The 16442-nt window shown below is 38.3% G+C and overlaps 1 protein-coding gene across 9 annotated transcripts in view; it reads left to right on the forward strand.

The window, feature by feature from the left end:
- The window catches only part of ANO5 (anoctamin 5), a 55567-nt gene extending 48040 nt beyond the window's left edge, over nucleotides 1-7527 (forward strand). For all 9 annotated transcript variants that reach the window (XM_069016460.1, XM_069016463.1, XM_069016464.1 and 6 more), the window contains 4 exons: nucleotides 605-810; nucleotides 1604-1785; nucleotides 2862-2967; nucleotides 3810-7527. In XM_069016460.1, the coding sequence (XP_068872561.1) occupies nucleotides 605-810; nucleotides 1604-1785; nucleotides 2862-2967; nucleotides 3810-4031 (716 nt within the window). In that variant the 3' untranslated portion in view covers nucleotides 4032-7527. The remainder of the gene's footprint in view (nucleotides 1-604; nucleotides 811-1603; nucleotides 1786-2861; nucleotides 2968-3809) is intronic.
- The last annotated feature ends 8915 nt before the right edge of the window (nucleotides 7528-16442 follow it).

Consider the following 16442-nt stretch of genomic DNA (forward strand, 5'->3'; position numbering starts at 1 on the left):
ATGAAACATTGTGTTTCCTTTATTTGAAATATAGTGGCAGTATTGGTTGTGAATTACCACATTCTGTACTGAGATACTCAATTTTGGTAACAACTGAAAGGATCATTGTATATTTTTTTTGCAATTCTTAAACTAATGTCAAGACTCCCCAGTGGAACTACTGCATATAGAATTGGTATGAATGTTTTGATTAAATCAGTAACAATAGCTGGAGGTAAGGTTGTGAGGTGTGTAGTTATCTGTACAAACTAACTGCAAGAGAATAAAACTGGCCTAAAAGTAAGTGAAAAATTTGATGGATGAATACCTCCCAGTTCCCCTGCAGTTACACACCAGTCATATGAGAACTGCAGCACCCTGAAAGGATTGGTATCCAGCACTGCTGGCATCATTTCAGAGGACGCAAATGCCCATTCCTATGGGTGCTGCAGAATGGCAGCCTGAAACTACTGGAGAAGTCTTGGGGCTGGGGCTGATTGTCACTTAGCTCAGGCTTGAGTAGCGTGGCAGAAGTTTGCCATTTGTCTGGTAGTGGTAGACCCCTGTGATTCTGAGGATACTTTTGGGAGAGCAGATTTTGACACTTTCTTTTTCTCCCTTGCAGTCATTCAGTTTGGATTCATTACCCTCTTTGTGGCATCCTTTCCCCTGGCTCCCCTTCTTGCTCTGATGAATAATATCCTGGAGATTCGAGTAGACTCCTGGAAATTAACCACTCAGTACAGAAGACCTGTGGCTGCAAAAGCACATAGCATAGGAGTGTGGCAGGAAATCCTGAACGGGATGGCCATCCTGTCTGTTGTCACTAATGTAAGTATGTTAGCTGTGCTACATCAACACTGATTCTTCCATGTACTCAAAATTTGAAAAAATAAAAACCAGCTGATACTTATTCTCCTTCATCAACACTGTATCGTGTTAACCTACAAAGATACCATCAAACCATTTAAGTGGTTTGGCTAGTCTGTATGTTGGCAGTGTGCAGCTCCCAATCCACATTTTAGTGGCCGTAATCTTTCATTCAGTTGTGTGTGTTTTCCAGCCTTTTGGAGTGGCATAAACCAGTATGAAGCTTAGTCTGATGAAGCACCCTGATAGCCCAGAGGGAACTGTAGGGGACAGGAAAGGTGGATGAATTCTGTGGGTCAGATGCATTTTTGTCCTTGTCACTATGAGGCCTGTTCTGTGGGAACTCTGCTCAGTCAGCTGCTTCTGGATGCCCCTGTGGGAGCAGTGCCTCCAAATAGTTTTTATAACCTGGTAACTAAATGCTATGCCAGTATTTCATCAGAAGCATATGTAAAGCAGACTACTGAGCAAAAGAGATGCCTCTTTTTAGTGTGTCTTAGGCAACAAACCCACTTGCAGGTACTGCCAACGTAGCACGATACCTCAGCACCTTAAGTATCTCAAGCTTCCAGGCAAACTGTGTGGAGGCTGCACTCAGCATCTTTTACCAAGGTGAAGTGCCCTAATCATGCTTCTCACCCTTTCTTAAAAGATTCTGGGTAATGCCAGAGTCACAGAACAACAACCCCCTTATAAATCTGCTCACGAATTTTGTGTGCCACTTTCTTAATTTCTTTTTCCAATTTTTTTTCAGGCCTTTATTGTTGCATTCACATCAGATATGATCCCTCGTTTAGTTTACTACTATGCTTATTCTGAAAATGAAGATTCACCTATGTCTGGATACATAAACAGCAGTTTGTCAGTGTTTCTAATCTCAGATTTTCCTGAGGGAAATGAACCTAAAGAGAATCCAGAAAACTTTGTCATATGCAGGTTGGTGTAATAATAATTATTTTATCACCTGGTTTAGAATACAGCATAAAAAAATCAATGCAGATCTAAGTAGTCCATTAGAAAATAAATTATGTCATTCTCATCATTCTGAAGTGTGAGAGGTAATATTTAGGCTATCGACAAGCTAATGCTTGAGGTGGTAAGAGATCAAGCCAATAACAAAAGCAATCACCTCAAAAAAAATCACCACTAAGAGTCTCATTGCTAATGTGCATTTTGCTTTCTCTTCATTGGATTTTTTGTTTACTTAATTACACTATTGATTTTTGAGTGAGGAAGGAAATTTATATCCTTGAAGTAGTGAACTTCAGCCTGTATTTTCAAAGATTTTTAGGCTGCATAAGTGGACAAGGAAGCAGAAAAAAGGGGATGTTTAGATTCCAAAGCTGAAAATGAGATACAGTATTTTAAATCAATCCTTATTTTGCTTGATCGGACCAAGAATCAGACCTATCCTGGTTCCATTTAAAAAATAGTCCTTTCCTGCTAGCAGAAGCATTGGAGATTCTAGAATAGTTGGAAAAGAACTTTGCAAAGGGTGAAAGAAGAGTATTGATTTGATGAAAAAAATCTCAAAGCAAACAAAAAAAACCCCAAACCAACCACCCCAGCACTTTTAGAAACAGCTACATTTATTTGGTGGTGTAGAACATGTACTCAGGTCTGTCCTTTAATGAAACCCTGCATCTGTCCAGCCCCTAATCTGTTCATGTCTGTCACATTTATTCAGTCTGTGCCCATTACCCTGTGATACATCCCATCACTCTGTCCTGTATTATTTGACCGTTGCCTGAAAAACAAGTATCCTGTGTACCAAATTTCATGTCTCACATCCTCATCTCTGCTCTGTTGCTGTGTATGTGAGGGTGCTTAAGCAAACACAAAGATAGAAACAAATTGAGAGGCAACCTTTTTCTGCAAAAGGAAACAGATCATTTAAAACAAGAAAAGGTTCCTTAAGTGACAGCTGTACTTGCTTGTAAGTGTCACTAAGCTTGCAGTCTGTCCCAGGCTGACTGTGACATTTCACCTTTGCATGTCTGTCATTCCAACAGGTACAGAGACTATCGATATCCTCCAGATCATGAGAGGAAATACTTTCACACTATGCAGTTCTGGCACATTCTTGCTGCAAAACTGGCCTTTATAATTATTATGGAGGTATGTTCCCAACAAAATTTTCTTCTAACACTGGTACCTTGTGATTTTCTAGATTGTTACTAATGTTACAGAAAACAGAATTGCTGGGAGTATAAAATAATCTGTTCCCTAGGTAATAACCGAGTACTCATGTCCTAAATGATTACTATTACTGGGCCTTTTAACTTCAGCGAGCTGACCTCAGAGTAGGAACAGTGAAAATGGCTGAGGAGACTGCTAATGTTGATCAAAATAATCAGCAAAATAAAAAAAGTCTTCATGCCAGTGTAAGAGATGAAAGCTCCCAGGACTAGCACTTCCACTCATCTTGCTTTAATGAAAGAGCTGTATGTGAGATGACTGTATTCAAAATCCAGACAGCATTTTGCAGGGATGTATATTGGTTAAAAACAGCTAAATCAATAGTTTGGATAACAGGCACTTCAGTGTTAAGCCACTGCCTTGCAAGTTATGAAGGGAAAACGGAGTAGCTAAAGTGCTCTTCTCATCACTTTTCCTGCTGTGTTTCATCAGCTCTCAAAAGCTAAGTGTTATCAGCACAGCTGTGTGAACTTTCTAACAAATCACACAGAAGAATTAAAAAGTGATGGTTAAGATTCAGGCCCTGACACTTTTCTGTTGGGTTTGCTAAATCATTAATGGCTTGGGATTAAAATTTCTGCATAAGAGTGTGTGTTTTAATCTTCATGCACGTCTTAAATACACATTAATTTGGTATATATTGTTCCAGGACAGCCAAATGAAATGTATTCTGTTTGTGAACAAAAAGTGAGCCATTTGGTGACACATAAAACAAAAGGTGTTTCATTTGGTAATGAGTTGTTAATTTTTTTTCTTTTTAGCATGTTGTATTCATCGTCAAATTCTTTGTAGCATGGATGATTCCTGATGTTCCTGCAGATGTGAAAGCCAAAATAAAACGTGAAAAGTACTTAACACAAAAAATCCTACATGAGTATGAACTTGAAAAACTGAAGGAGAGACTGTGCCAAGGTGATAAACAAGCCACAGAAAAAGAGTTCATCGCCACGGAAGGGAGAATGGAGCTATCCAGGGCAATGTAGCCGAAACCCCAACTGTTGGGGATTTAGCTTGTTTTAGCTTTTCTTATCTGTGGTTTGCTCAGTATGCATCATGTTGAAAGCTGTAGGAGAGTTCAACCCTTCTCTTTCAGTCCAAAAATTATAGACTTTCCTTTAAAAGTTTTACTGAGCTTACAAGGTTTAGGAAATCTACTTAACTGTATGATTTCGGCACTGGTTTTTATTTACCCATGACTTTGAATAGTAAATGTAATCTTGTAATTCTAGAATTTGGACTCCGGGTATAGGGGCTGTTAACCACAAAGGGCTCACAGGACATGATAAGGTCATTTACCACCAAGCCCCATCTCTGTGGCTCATTGCAAGACTCCAGGCTGTATCTCAGCTGACTGAAAAGGATACCACAGAGGACCACTGCTGTGGAAAATGTTGAGATTATTATTTTTATTTTGTGGTCACTTAAATAGAACACTCCTGATTGAAGGGTTAAGGTTTGGGGGTTTTTTTTTATATTCACTATGCCTTATGAAACATTGGTTTGAACTTCTATACATTTTGTAGAAGGAATTGATTTTTAAAGACATACGGGCTTAATTCCACTTGGAATTATTTATAGGCATAGAATTCAGTTAATTCATGCTAGTGCAGGAAAAAAAAGCCATAATTTATTTTCATAAAGATACGGTTTACCGAAGAGTTTTCTCTTTAAATGCAGATATTGTAGAATCACCTAATTGCAGGGGGTTTTGAAAAGATGTATATGATTTGGAGAATAACAGTTACTTAATTTCTCATTCTCAAAAACTACCATTGGAAGATTGTGTTTGACATTGGTTTTGGCCAAAGCTGCTCATTTATTTATTTCTTTGGATTCTCAGTGAAATGCCAGCAAAGGGCTAAAGCTGTGTGTCTGTCCTCGATACATGGAGTGTGCCTGTACTCCATGGCAGTGGATTGGGAGCTGGACCACCATATCAGATCTAGCTGAATGGTTTGGTCTTGGATTTTTATCCACAAGATTTTAAGCATGCCGGATAATCTATGTTTATGCTGTTATTGTCCTTATACATAGTAGCCTGAGGCTTGGGTTGGTTTTTTTTCCCGTTTTGAATCTTTGGGAAGGTTTTTTTTTTCTGTTTTGTTAGGTGGCTTTTCTACGAAGTTACTGAGTTTATAAATATATAATAACTATTTATGCAAAGTAGCTTCCAGCTGTTTAAGAATGTGCCATCATTTTCTAGTTTGAAGCAGGTAGGAATTTTTATGGTTTTGCTGTATATTTAAAACATATCAACGCTTCCATGCTTAGTGCCTTGTTTCTTTGCATTTGGAAAAAAGTGTGAAAATGATCTCTGCAGGGCAGTGCCCATTTCCAAAATGTGCTTGCAGGCATCAGGATATAGTGAACCTGCAGACAGAGCTGTTCAGTGTTACCAAGCCATGCCTGCCTTGGCACACTTGGGTTTCAGTGCCATGTGGACTCTTGGAGAGTGGTTCATGCCTAGACTGCAGATTGTCATAATACCAGATTATTGAGTTCTCTCATGCTTAATACACCAGGTAGACAAAAGTAGAAAATTTTGCTCTATTTGCACTTTGAAAGTTATACTTCCTCGCGGGTATACGCATAAAAATCGAGATTTGTATTCCATATCAGCTGAATGATGTACTGTTTACTAGTACCACAACTTAGGGTATTTTGTTTTAGCAAACCTTGCCTGTGTCTTGGAGTACTTGGCAAGTAACCTTAATGTTGTAACAGTTTTAAATCAATGTCCTGAGTGGAGCTGTTGTTATTAGCAAAAGGATTAATATTAAGTGCCTACCTCGAGCACGCATCACATGGTTTGGCTGCCAGTCAAGGAGTTGATACTGATGTACATTTCTCGTTACTGTAAGTTATTTGCCTTCATTCTCTAAGGTTGCTTGATCAATCAAGCATATTGGCAATTCATGTTCATGATGAAGTGATCATGTTCTTGAATATTGAAATATATTTGAGATAATGGCTCTGTTGGAAGAATGCATGTGTAAATGAATTAGCTCTGCTGCTTAATGTGTAAGCCAAAGAAGAGTATCAGCCATCAGTCGTAATCACATATCAAACACCACAATTTGCACAATGAAAGCACTGTGCTGCATCTTGCACATAAACTGTTAATTAAACTGCTTTATTTAGATGGCGTGGGTTTGTTACTGTTTGCAATGCGAACAGTTGCTTCAAACAGAAAGGTAATGAGATGCAAAAGGATATTTCTGTGCAAAATGTACAACCTGACTGAAGCGGAAAACAAATTTGGAAATTCAATGTTAGATGTACTATTTTTGCTTATGGAAGATTAGTTTCTTCTAGTAATAGTGTCCTAATATACTACCCTTGAAAAGATATCAGCAAAATAGGTGTGTTGTGAATGAACTATGCTGTTTAAAAGCAAGATGAAGAAAAATAAGGAAATACATTTGTTTGGGGTACAGCACTGATATGCAGAAGCTGACCCTGAATTTGAATTGATGTTTTGACTCCTACTTCGTGCTTCTTTCAAACTTATTTTTTAGGATCACTTGCTATTTAATGCAGTACAAACAGATGTTTTGTATATGTTGTACCATACAATAGAAAGTGGAAAAAAACCTGGGATCAGTTTATTTAGAAAGAAATGTGTATGTATCTTAAAAATATGTCATTACACTTCATAGCATTACTTCTTCATATACAGAAACTGTTGAAAAGAGAATCTGTTGTCATACTAAAAGCTAATACCACATAAAAAAATTAGTCTTAACACCTTTTTACTTAATAGTTTGCCTTTACTTGCCATTAAGTAAGTATTTTGACTAAAGGTGTCAGTATGGTTGAGTTTATAATGGTTCACATAAGTTTCCTAAAGTGTTCTTGAAAACCTACAAAAGTGAGGAAGGCCTGGTCAGTTTGGAGATGTGCTGATTCTTAATGTTGGAATATTTCATTTTGATGTGATTCAGTATCTAAAAGTGCCCTTTAACCAAAGTGAATGAAGTTCTGTGTTGCAATTACTGTAATTTAAACAACAATAGATTGCCTCATTAGAATTAGTTACACAAAACAAAATTGACCTTTCAGGTGTAATACAATCAGGGATTTTTTTTTTTTTTTTTGCAATTAAAATTTAGGTTTTATACCTTGGGAAGATTTAGTGTGGTATGTTCTAAGCAATGGACTGCAAAAGAAGAATGCTACTATGAGACACTATACTGTTTTTTCTAGAAAATTTTCTTACTATGCTTTTACTTTTTTATGTAATGCTGTCTGAGGCAACAGAATGGAGTGAAAATAGATGGGAGTTTCTGGCTATTCCACATGTACCACTTGTTTGACTTGTACTGTCGTGTAACCGAGTGGCATTTTTGTCTGCTAAGTATGTTGCTGATACATATGATACACTAATGTCGGAATAAATTTTTTAAACATTCTGCTAACGTTTAATATGCACATTTAATAAGATCTAAATCTAGCGAATAAAGCTGTGTTCATTTTTAATGTGCTTTCAACTTGTCTGTGAAAATTCCAAGAATTGAGAAAGGAGCTGAAGTACTAAGAGTCAAATGCCTGGAGAGCCTCCTGGAGAAAAGTATTCATACATATTTCTGCAACTCATGTGTGTAATGTTCATACAGATCCATTTTCAGCCAGGCTGCTTTTCCCTGCGTTGTCTGGATACAGTTTTTATTCCTGCAATGCCAGGACCTGAGGTGACTTCTCAAGTTCTCAGTCACACATGCAGTTTCCACGCGCAGCACAAGTGGTTCACGTACGTGCACTTTAAATAGCTTTGAGTACATATACTGGAAATGATGGCAGAGCTGAAGCTTTCCCAAGGGACTGGTGAAGTCTTACTATACATATTTTAATCTTTCTTAAAACTCACTTCTGGTACCAGTGAAGGGCTTTGGATTAAATCACAGGGACTCTGGGTTGAAGTTTATGACTTGCTCTCAGTAGATGTTTTTACCTCAGCATCTCACCTCTCCTGTTGTACCACGTTGTCAGGACTCTGGGAACAGGGTCACCTGCCAGGCTTGGTAGGTCATTTCCTGTGCAACTTTGAAATTATAGACTAAGACACATGCAATTTAAGCAAATTAAAGAAAGATATAAGATGAATAAAAGAATCTTCTCTGTATTAAAAAAGGAGAGAAGAAAAAAAGACCAACACAAGCAGGGTATAATATATATTATGGTACCACCACTGATAGGGTACTTAAATTAAGTATGAAAATGAAAACTGAGGCATTAAAATGGAGAAGAAATTGGTAGCAAAGGAAAGAGAGGAGTGAGAAAAAATATTAAGGAAGGTACTATTGATATGCAGGATATAGGGGATATTTATGTAATAAGTTGGAAGTTTTGAGGTGCATTCAAGCTTTGTTCTTGAAGGCAAAACCTTGCCTCCACCAAGGCCTGTGGTAAATAGGTAATTTAAAGTTTAATTTGGGGTACAATGTCATCCAAAGCCAATTATACTTTATAAAAAAGAGTAGCATGGTAGGTTGTGAGAAGACATTCACAAATTCTGGTACAAACCTGGCTCTCTGCATGATTAAAAATTGTAGCTACCCTTCAAAAGTCTTAGTTCCTTCATGAAACTTGTGCAGTAAATGAAGAGATGCACCAAAATTCAGTGGTTCTACTTTCTGAATGAGAAAAATAGGTAAGGCATCTATATCATCTACCCAGATTAAAGAGTCTTTCTAAAAATAAGTCCATGTTTATTCTATACAAGGAAAAAAAAAATACAGGGAGCTTTGAAATAGAAGACGTTTTTCCAACGTTTGCATCTCAAGTGGTGTTAAATACATTTTCTTACAGGAGCAGAAAAATAAGTAACCCATTCACCAGTGTATTAGTGGGAAAGAACAGCAAGATCTGGGAAAAACAATACGCCAGCATCTGAAGTCTGCAATTTGAGATGTGTAGGCTCTGAAACAAATAAAATCTTGTCTAATATTCCTCAAAATGTTCAAAATTAGTAGAAAACCAGTGTTTCTCAAAATACTGTCTTAAATGTTTAGGACACACTTCTGGGAGACAGAGGGGAAGGGTCAGGGGTCCTACCATCTGGTGTGGCCAAGATATTGTATCCAGAGAGGGTAGAGGGAGCCCTCACAAAGGACTTATTTAAAAAACCTTCCTTCCCTAAACAGATGGAGAGAAGGAAACGGGGGGGAAAAAAGGATGAGCATTACCATATGAAGGATAACAAAATTATTTCCAGACTATATGAATTACTGTGTAACGTCATTAAGCCACAGCTACTTTTTCTTGTCTGTCTGCCTTGTTAGGGGTGGTAACAACAATTCTTGCATTGGCATCCTTAAAAAGGAGTAGCTAAATTAAATCTCATTCTGGTTTTAAATAATCAGTTGTCTCAACACAACACTTACATCATTCAGATGCAACTCGGGATTTTTTTAAGCAAGTACTGAGAAATCTGCTGGGAGATGATGAGTAGGATGTGAAATTCAGCAGCCATATCAATTTTTGGAAGGTGCATACGCACATTCCCCTGCAATAATTAGTGACTATGCTTTCTCAGTCAGAAATGAGTCAGTCTGAACCATTTGATAAAGGTAGGATTCTTCTGAATTATTCTTTTCAACTCCTCAACAAACCACTGCCATTAGCTTGTCAGAAATACTTGTATTTAAGTTACTGACTGACCTCGCTTGGCCCTTGGGTGTTCAAAGCATCCAACACTACTCAGCATTTCAGTTTTGGTACTGAAAGGTGCAGAGGCCATAGTAACTGCTTCTGTCATCAGGAGGCATTAAATAAATGACCTTTGTTGTTATGTTGGCCCTTCCTTGACCACACTAGGTTTGAAACACTTGATGTTGTGGCTCTATCTGGCCCACACCATCCTTGGCAATGAAAAGCTGCAAAGATAGAAAACCTGGCTCAGATGGCCCCTAGGTCCTTGTATCTTCCACACTGGTGGCTTTTGCTTATATTTCTCAGCTAGTGCTTGGTGAAATGTTAAACAGATAGTGCTGGAATGTTCCAGCACTGCACACTCAATAGCTCTTTTAATAGGTTTTTCAAAAAGGAGTAAAAATGCTCCAGACAGAAGGTTTTAGCAGGGAAAACTGATAGGAAGGCTGGATTCCCTGCCATATTACCTCTTCACAACAGTTTTACTGTCAGATTATCTCAAATAAACATTTCTGCTGACATTAGCCCATTACTAGTGCCAGCAAACAGTAATACAGGTAAGCCTGTTCTCTGGTGGTGGCATCTATATGTTCTTCTTCAGATAAAATTCTGTCTCCGTCTATTCTGATGTAATTTGTACTATTATTTTCAGATGTGGCCAAGATTTCAACATCTCTGCAACAAAGATCCAGGTAAAAAACCAAACAGCTGAAGTAGGTGGGCCAAGAGATTTTATATGCACCTCACCACATAATAGCAATCTGTTAATTTTAAGGTATCTAGAGTTCATGCTGCTCTAAGCAAGCCACTAGTGCATTGCAATCAGGAAGGATTCCCTGCTTTCCCTTTTCACATAGGATTGCTTGCCTCTGTGTCAATGACAGCTTTTTCACTTCCTGAGAAGCAGCACAGGAGACAATGTAGCAGAAAAGTTTCATGTTTTGAGTAAGGGAGAAAGATCCTATACATTTTATGGTAAGCAGTAAGTGCTTTTTCATTAGGTTTTTGTTTGCATTTATCTGGAAATAGCAAATGATTCTGTGGCTGCAACCTGCCTGTCACAATGACTCGTGTTTTAATTAAAAGATGCCACAGTACATTGAGTCATCAGGTATCAACATCCAACTTTTTCATCAACTGAAAGTACCACTCTCTGTGGTACTGGTAAAAGGATGATGGTCTAGTTAATGGGGTCACTGCTGTGATTAGAACTGAGGGAGGTGACACGGGTAGAGGAAATCAAAGCAGAAAAAGAGCCTGCTTCATATTTTGCTGTAAGTTCAGAGTGCTGGGGTTACATGCTGAACGTGTGGAGGGAACTGAAAACAGGAAGGAACTATGAAGTTTTTATTAATTACTTTCTCTTCAGAAGGAGGAAGTTGAATAAACAGAAGTGTAAGGCCTCGTGAACTGGAGAAGACACAAAAGCTGAGGCACAAGACAGGCTTGAGGCCAGCATTTGTAGAGAAATTTTTAATATTCAGCTGCGTAAAAGAAGCCTTTGAATGTAAATGCTAGTCTGTCAGCAGGTCTCCCCTTCCTAGGAGAGGGAGGCCAGTTGTATTAGTAGTTAATACAGGAACTGGAAGGGGGCATCTGAGAGGTTGATTCTGTTGAGAAGGGAAAAGCAGGATTTTCTTTGCTTTTGCACCGGGAAGAAATTAAGTCCAAAGAAATCCTTTGGAGCGTTTGCTTCATTTTCAATGCTGGACAAACTCTGCTTCGAATGTCTACCCAGTGTAACCAGACACTTCACAGTGCACAGAGCAGCCCCCCTTTCTCCAGTGCACACACCACTCATCCCTGATCGTCACCTATCTGTCACTGCAGGGACCAAGCTTATTCCTGGGCACAAAGACAGTCACAGGAGCAAGGCTTTTCCACAGAGCTTAAGTGTCTGATAAGGATGGAGCAAATACCAAGCAAGGGAACGTCAGTTTCTGTTGTGGTGAGAACAAATACAACTTCCTGTAAGGCTACATTGATAAGCTTCTTCATTCTGCAATAAATGCCAATTATTTGGTGCGTATTTGGTGCGCATTTGTCACAGAAATGCACAAAATTCATTCATTCTGAAACTTTAAGCCTCTAACCGGAAAAGGGTTGATACTGTTTAGCATAAGAAGAGAGTGATATCAGATCATTGTCTTTGGTCAGCATATTCCTTGTCACATTTTAAAGCATGGTGGAACAGTAGCTTGGCCTGGAGGTGATCTGAAAGGACCAGCCAAAAGCAGTAGACAAGAATTTCTCTGTTGATTTTGTCTTTGATCAGACCACAGTGATTTATCAGTAAAATGTCAAACACCTAAAATAATGAGGACAGTCCCACCCTAAGTCCGTTGTCAGAACGGTCAATAATGGTACAGGCAATCACAAGACCTTCATGTTAACTGTAAGGCAGAGAGGAGACAGCTGTCAAAGTGGCAACATTATGCTTTATGGCTCTGCATTTGGATGAAAAACAGAGGTAGATTTTGGTGGAAGTGCAGGTGGCATCTTGAACGCTGTTCACAGGACTCTCCTTCCAGGGACTTTTTCTTCATCCCATTTGTGGGGGGCTGACTGAACATCTCTGTTATTTGGATTTCTTCCTCCAGGGGAAATGCTGGAACTCAGAGCAGGATTTTCCCTTGCAGCCTGGTCTTAGCTGAAATCTTCCCTTTCTCATTACCATTGGAGCCAGCTGCACTGTGTCTTTTGAGATTTTTTTGCAAGATCACTTTTTGCAAGATTTCTTACTCCAGTAACATCTGTTTTGTCACATGTGGCAGTTGTGGGTCACTATCTGGCGCTGATACACCTTGAGGCTGTTAGACAGTGATGGGTGATGATTTGCCTCCTCATGTGGACAGTGACTACCCTGACCGGTTTCTTCTGACCCAAACTATTCCATGATGTTACAAAATCAATAGCAAGGCCACATTGTCTTCTCAAGACAGGGTATACTACCATACATGTAGGAAACATACTGACACTCATATTCTGGACTCCTAATTTGGGCAGCTACAGGGATCATGTAAAATAGCTTCAAGACTGCAATAGTCAGCTTCCAACCCAGAATTTTCTATTCTATTAAATGAAACAAGGTAGGCAATGAACAAAGCTGGCAGAAAAACTAAAACCTCGACAAAAAATTATGCTTTGAGATTTTCTTTTTTAATTGTTCTCTGTCAAGATTTCTTTGTTTTTATTTCTTTTATAGCTTTAATACATCCCAAGAAATATTAGAAATCCCGGTGAAAAGAGTTAGCACATTTTGACACACCATTTCTGCAAATGACATTATTCCCTTAGTTTTATTTCCTGGTTGTTAACAAAACTTTTCTAAAGTAGAATTTTTCATTAAAAACAAACATTTATATCAACAGATTTTAAACTGAAAAAGCTTTAATCTTGGAAGGTTTTCTAAATGGTTATTAAGTATGTTTGGGGAATATTTTAAAATATTAAGAATGGAAGTTTTAATTATTTCTTGTTATCATCAAAGGCAGAAAGTTTACTACTTCTTGCAATTCTCAGTCTTTCATCTTGTTCTGCAAGACTAAGTTACCACTTACCACACTCAAGTTGTACTTCAGACACTTGCATGTGTGAGTTGTGTGACCATAGTATCAGACAGATTATATTGTCAACATAATCATATTACAATATATATAATATAATATAATATAATATAATATAATATAATATAATATAATATAATATAACCTATTCATATTACCTGGAGAATCAAACTCAGACTAATTCATAAATAAAAATCCTGAGAAATATCAGGTATTTGAATACAATCAAGAAGAAAAGTTACTGCTCATGCTCAGTTTGCTCAGTCTACCCTCTCAATTCACAAAGAACTTCAGAACCTGATTTGTCTACTAACAAAAGACTACCCAAAAAATGGAGTTGCACTTTAGTCAAGTGTTTATTTAAAGGGTGCTAGCATTGGGCCTCAGTGTTTAGCAATATTATTAACTGGTTAGAATTGCTTTAATTTTGAAGATTACGTTTTCCTACTTATGTCCCTATAACCTTTTGTGAAATAGTAAGGATTAAAATAGGAAAAAGCACGGAGAAGAAGGTGATACAGCTGACCTGTATATCTGCCAACCCATTTGTGCTGAGAAAGGGACATTGCTTCAAATGCTGGGATCTGTAAACTGCTTGTTATCCTGCAGGGAAATGGGGTAGGTGAAGCATGGAGTATTTTGAGAAAACAGTAATATATATGTGAAACAGAAATTGCCTTCAGCCCCCTCAAAAAATCTTAGTGAGGGTCTACTCTCAGACTGATCACCTGCCTGGGGTATGGGAAAGGAATTCCAGAACATGAATAATTTTGAGATTTCCTGCCAAAATGCTAGCACTCGTGAGAAAGTCCTGTTGTATTTAAAGTCCTATTCCTTGAGATTAGGTTCGACTGGAGAAACTTGGGCTGGTTTGTTACACTATCTGACCTCCCCTGTGCCCCAGATGGATTTAAGAGAGAATCCTCCTCTCTCTTTCCCTCACTGGTCATATTTTTCCAACTCCCTCAGTCTGTGTGACTGGTCACCCATCCTTTCAGTGAAGAAGGATTAATGAGGATCATTTTGAAATCTATTAGAAGTGCAGGGCAGCTTTTGAAAGACAAGCAATCAATTTATGAAGCCTTTTGGAGAACACTACACAAGGTACAAGGCATGAGTGAAGGAAAAGATGCTCAGGTAGATGGGGAAAGCATGTGCTTGGTGAAGCACTTGGGTGTAATGTTAACCAGCTGCCAAAGTACCTCCCAATGATTTATGATGTGTTCTGATGATGGAGCACGCACTGATCAGAGAGTGATTAATATTCTTGTCATAAATGGAAAGAAATGGGCAACCTGCCAAGGAAATTTGTCTGTGAAAGCAGAAGACCAACTCAATGCACCAGGAGTGACGCAGTAACATGAGAATGATTTAACACTTGGATTCAGTGGAGATTTTTATTAAGAATAAGATTCCCAGGGAAAGGTGTTTCATAAGCCTGGGAAACCTCATAGTAAAGAATTTGGAAGTGAAGAGGACATGACTGACAGAAAGGATTTTTAGGGACTACTTGCTTTCCAGCCATTCAGTTTGGGGATATGTATTTATTTCAGAGCTTTGATTATTATGTGATTATTCCTAACAGAAAGCCAAAAAAGTATGAAGTCTGTTGTTGTAAAGGCACTAAATCTGGCCTTTGTAATACTTCTGATGTGTTCAGCACTTCAGAAGCCAGAAGATATCCACAAAAAAAGGGGGAATGTATAACTTCATGGTAGGCATGACTTGTGGATGAATTGTCAGTCTCAGACCAATTACTAGACACATCAGAACAAAACAAAGCAAAACTAGGGATAACTAGTACCTAAAAGTCAGTCTATCATGATAAGGAGAAAAAAAAATGATGTGCACAAAAAAACATTCACATCATTGTAACAAAATTTAGGTCTTTTTTTCTGGAAATAGCAACAGTGATTTTATCAGAATTATGTACAAAGTAAGACATACAGTGTGGAAATACAGGAAAATACTGAGAGAAAAAGAAAACAAACAACTAAATTTAACAAGCTAGATGTTGCAAACATTAATTGCCTGGCTGCAGCCCCCGGGGTGTGAGCTCTGGACATCTGGAAAACAGCAACAAAAACTGTACTTACAGCCTCCCTTTTCTTACATATTTATTCATATCTCAGTCTTGATCTTTGCTTGCCTGTGGCATAATGGACATTTTTCATAGATAAAGCAGGCTTAATAGCTAAGAAATACCTCAACAGGGCTTCAGAACAAACAAATGGTATGACAATTTTTTGAGAAACTGGCATTACTTCTGAAAGGAGAGCGTAGAGGATGTGAAAATTGTATGGAATCTTTCTCAGCTGGTAGAATGCCATGGGCACATTTAAATCAGTTCCATACAGATGGGCAAATCATGAATTCCTTTCTGAATATTACGCAAAAATATGCCTCTTGTTCTACTGTGTAGGAATACAGTCCAAGTAGAGACTTTGGCATTTGTCTCTTTCCTCCTTCCAACTGTTATTTTTCTAATAGATTGAGAAGTTTCCGTGGCACTAAAACAGAATAAATAGCATTGTCTTATAAGAGCTTTCTATCTACACTTTAGTATTTGGCTTTGGCAAACAGAGTGGGATCCCTAGATCATACACCACAGCATACAGAGACTAATGGTAGTACTGATCACTTCTCACAGCACACAGGGATAGCACTCGTGGTACTACTGATCACTTCTCCAGCTCTGGAAAGAAAAAAAGCCAGTTAAGAACTGCCCATAAAAGAGTGCCCGTTGGGTAGAAAAGAGAAGCAACCAGCAAACCTTTGCCCTGAGGAGTCAGAAAGTGCCTCAACTATAGAATGAGTTGTAATAATCAGACATAATTCAGTAAAAGTCTGTGGCAAAGGCCCAGCAGATGTCAACTATTAAGATGAGGGCTGTTGGAAAGAAAACCAAAAGACACAAATGCTTGTCCTGGATTTCAGGATGAAAATGCCAGCTTAAGAGACAGACAAGGAAACCCTGAGCCTGGTAAGGAAAGAAGGTTCAGCACAAGTCTTTTGAACTGTTTGAATTTCCAAGTCTTGCAAATAGGCCACTAAATATATAATTAAAATTCACCTCCCCCATAGAAGAAACCCTGGAATAGCTAAAGACACCAGAACTGGTCACACAGAGACTGAGTCACACAAAAATGAATAGACTTCCTCCAGGGGAATCAGTTA

The sequence above is a fragment of the Aphelocoma coerulescens genome, chromosome 5 (assembly GCF_041296385.1).
Source record: "Aphelocoma coerulescens isolate FSJ_1873_10779 chromosome 5, UR_Acoe_1.0, whole genome shotgun sequence".
NCBI lineage: Eukaryota > Metazoa > Chordata > Aves > Passeriformes > Corvidae > Aphelocoma > Aphelocoma coerulescens.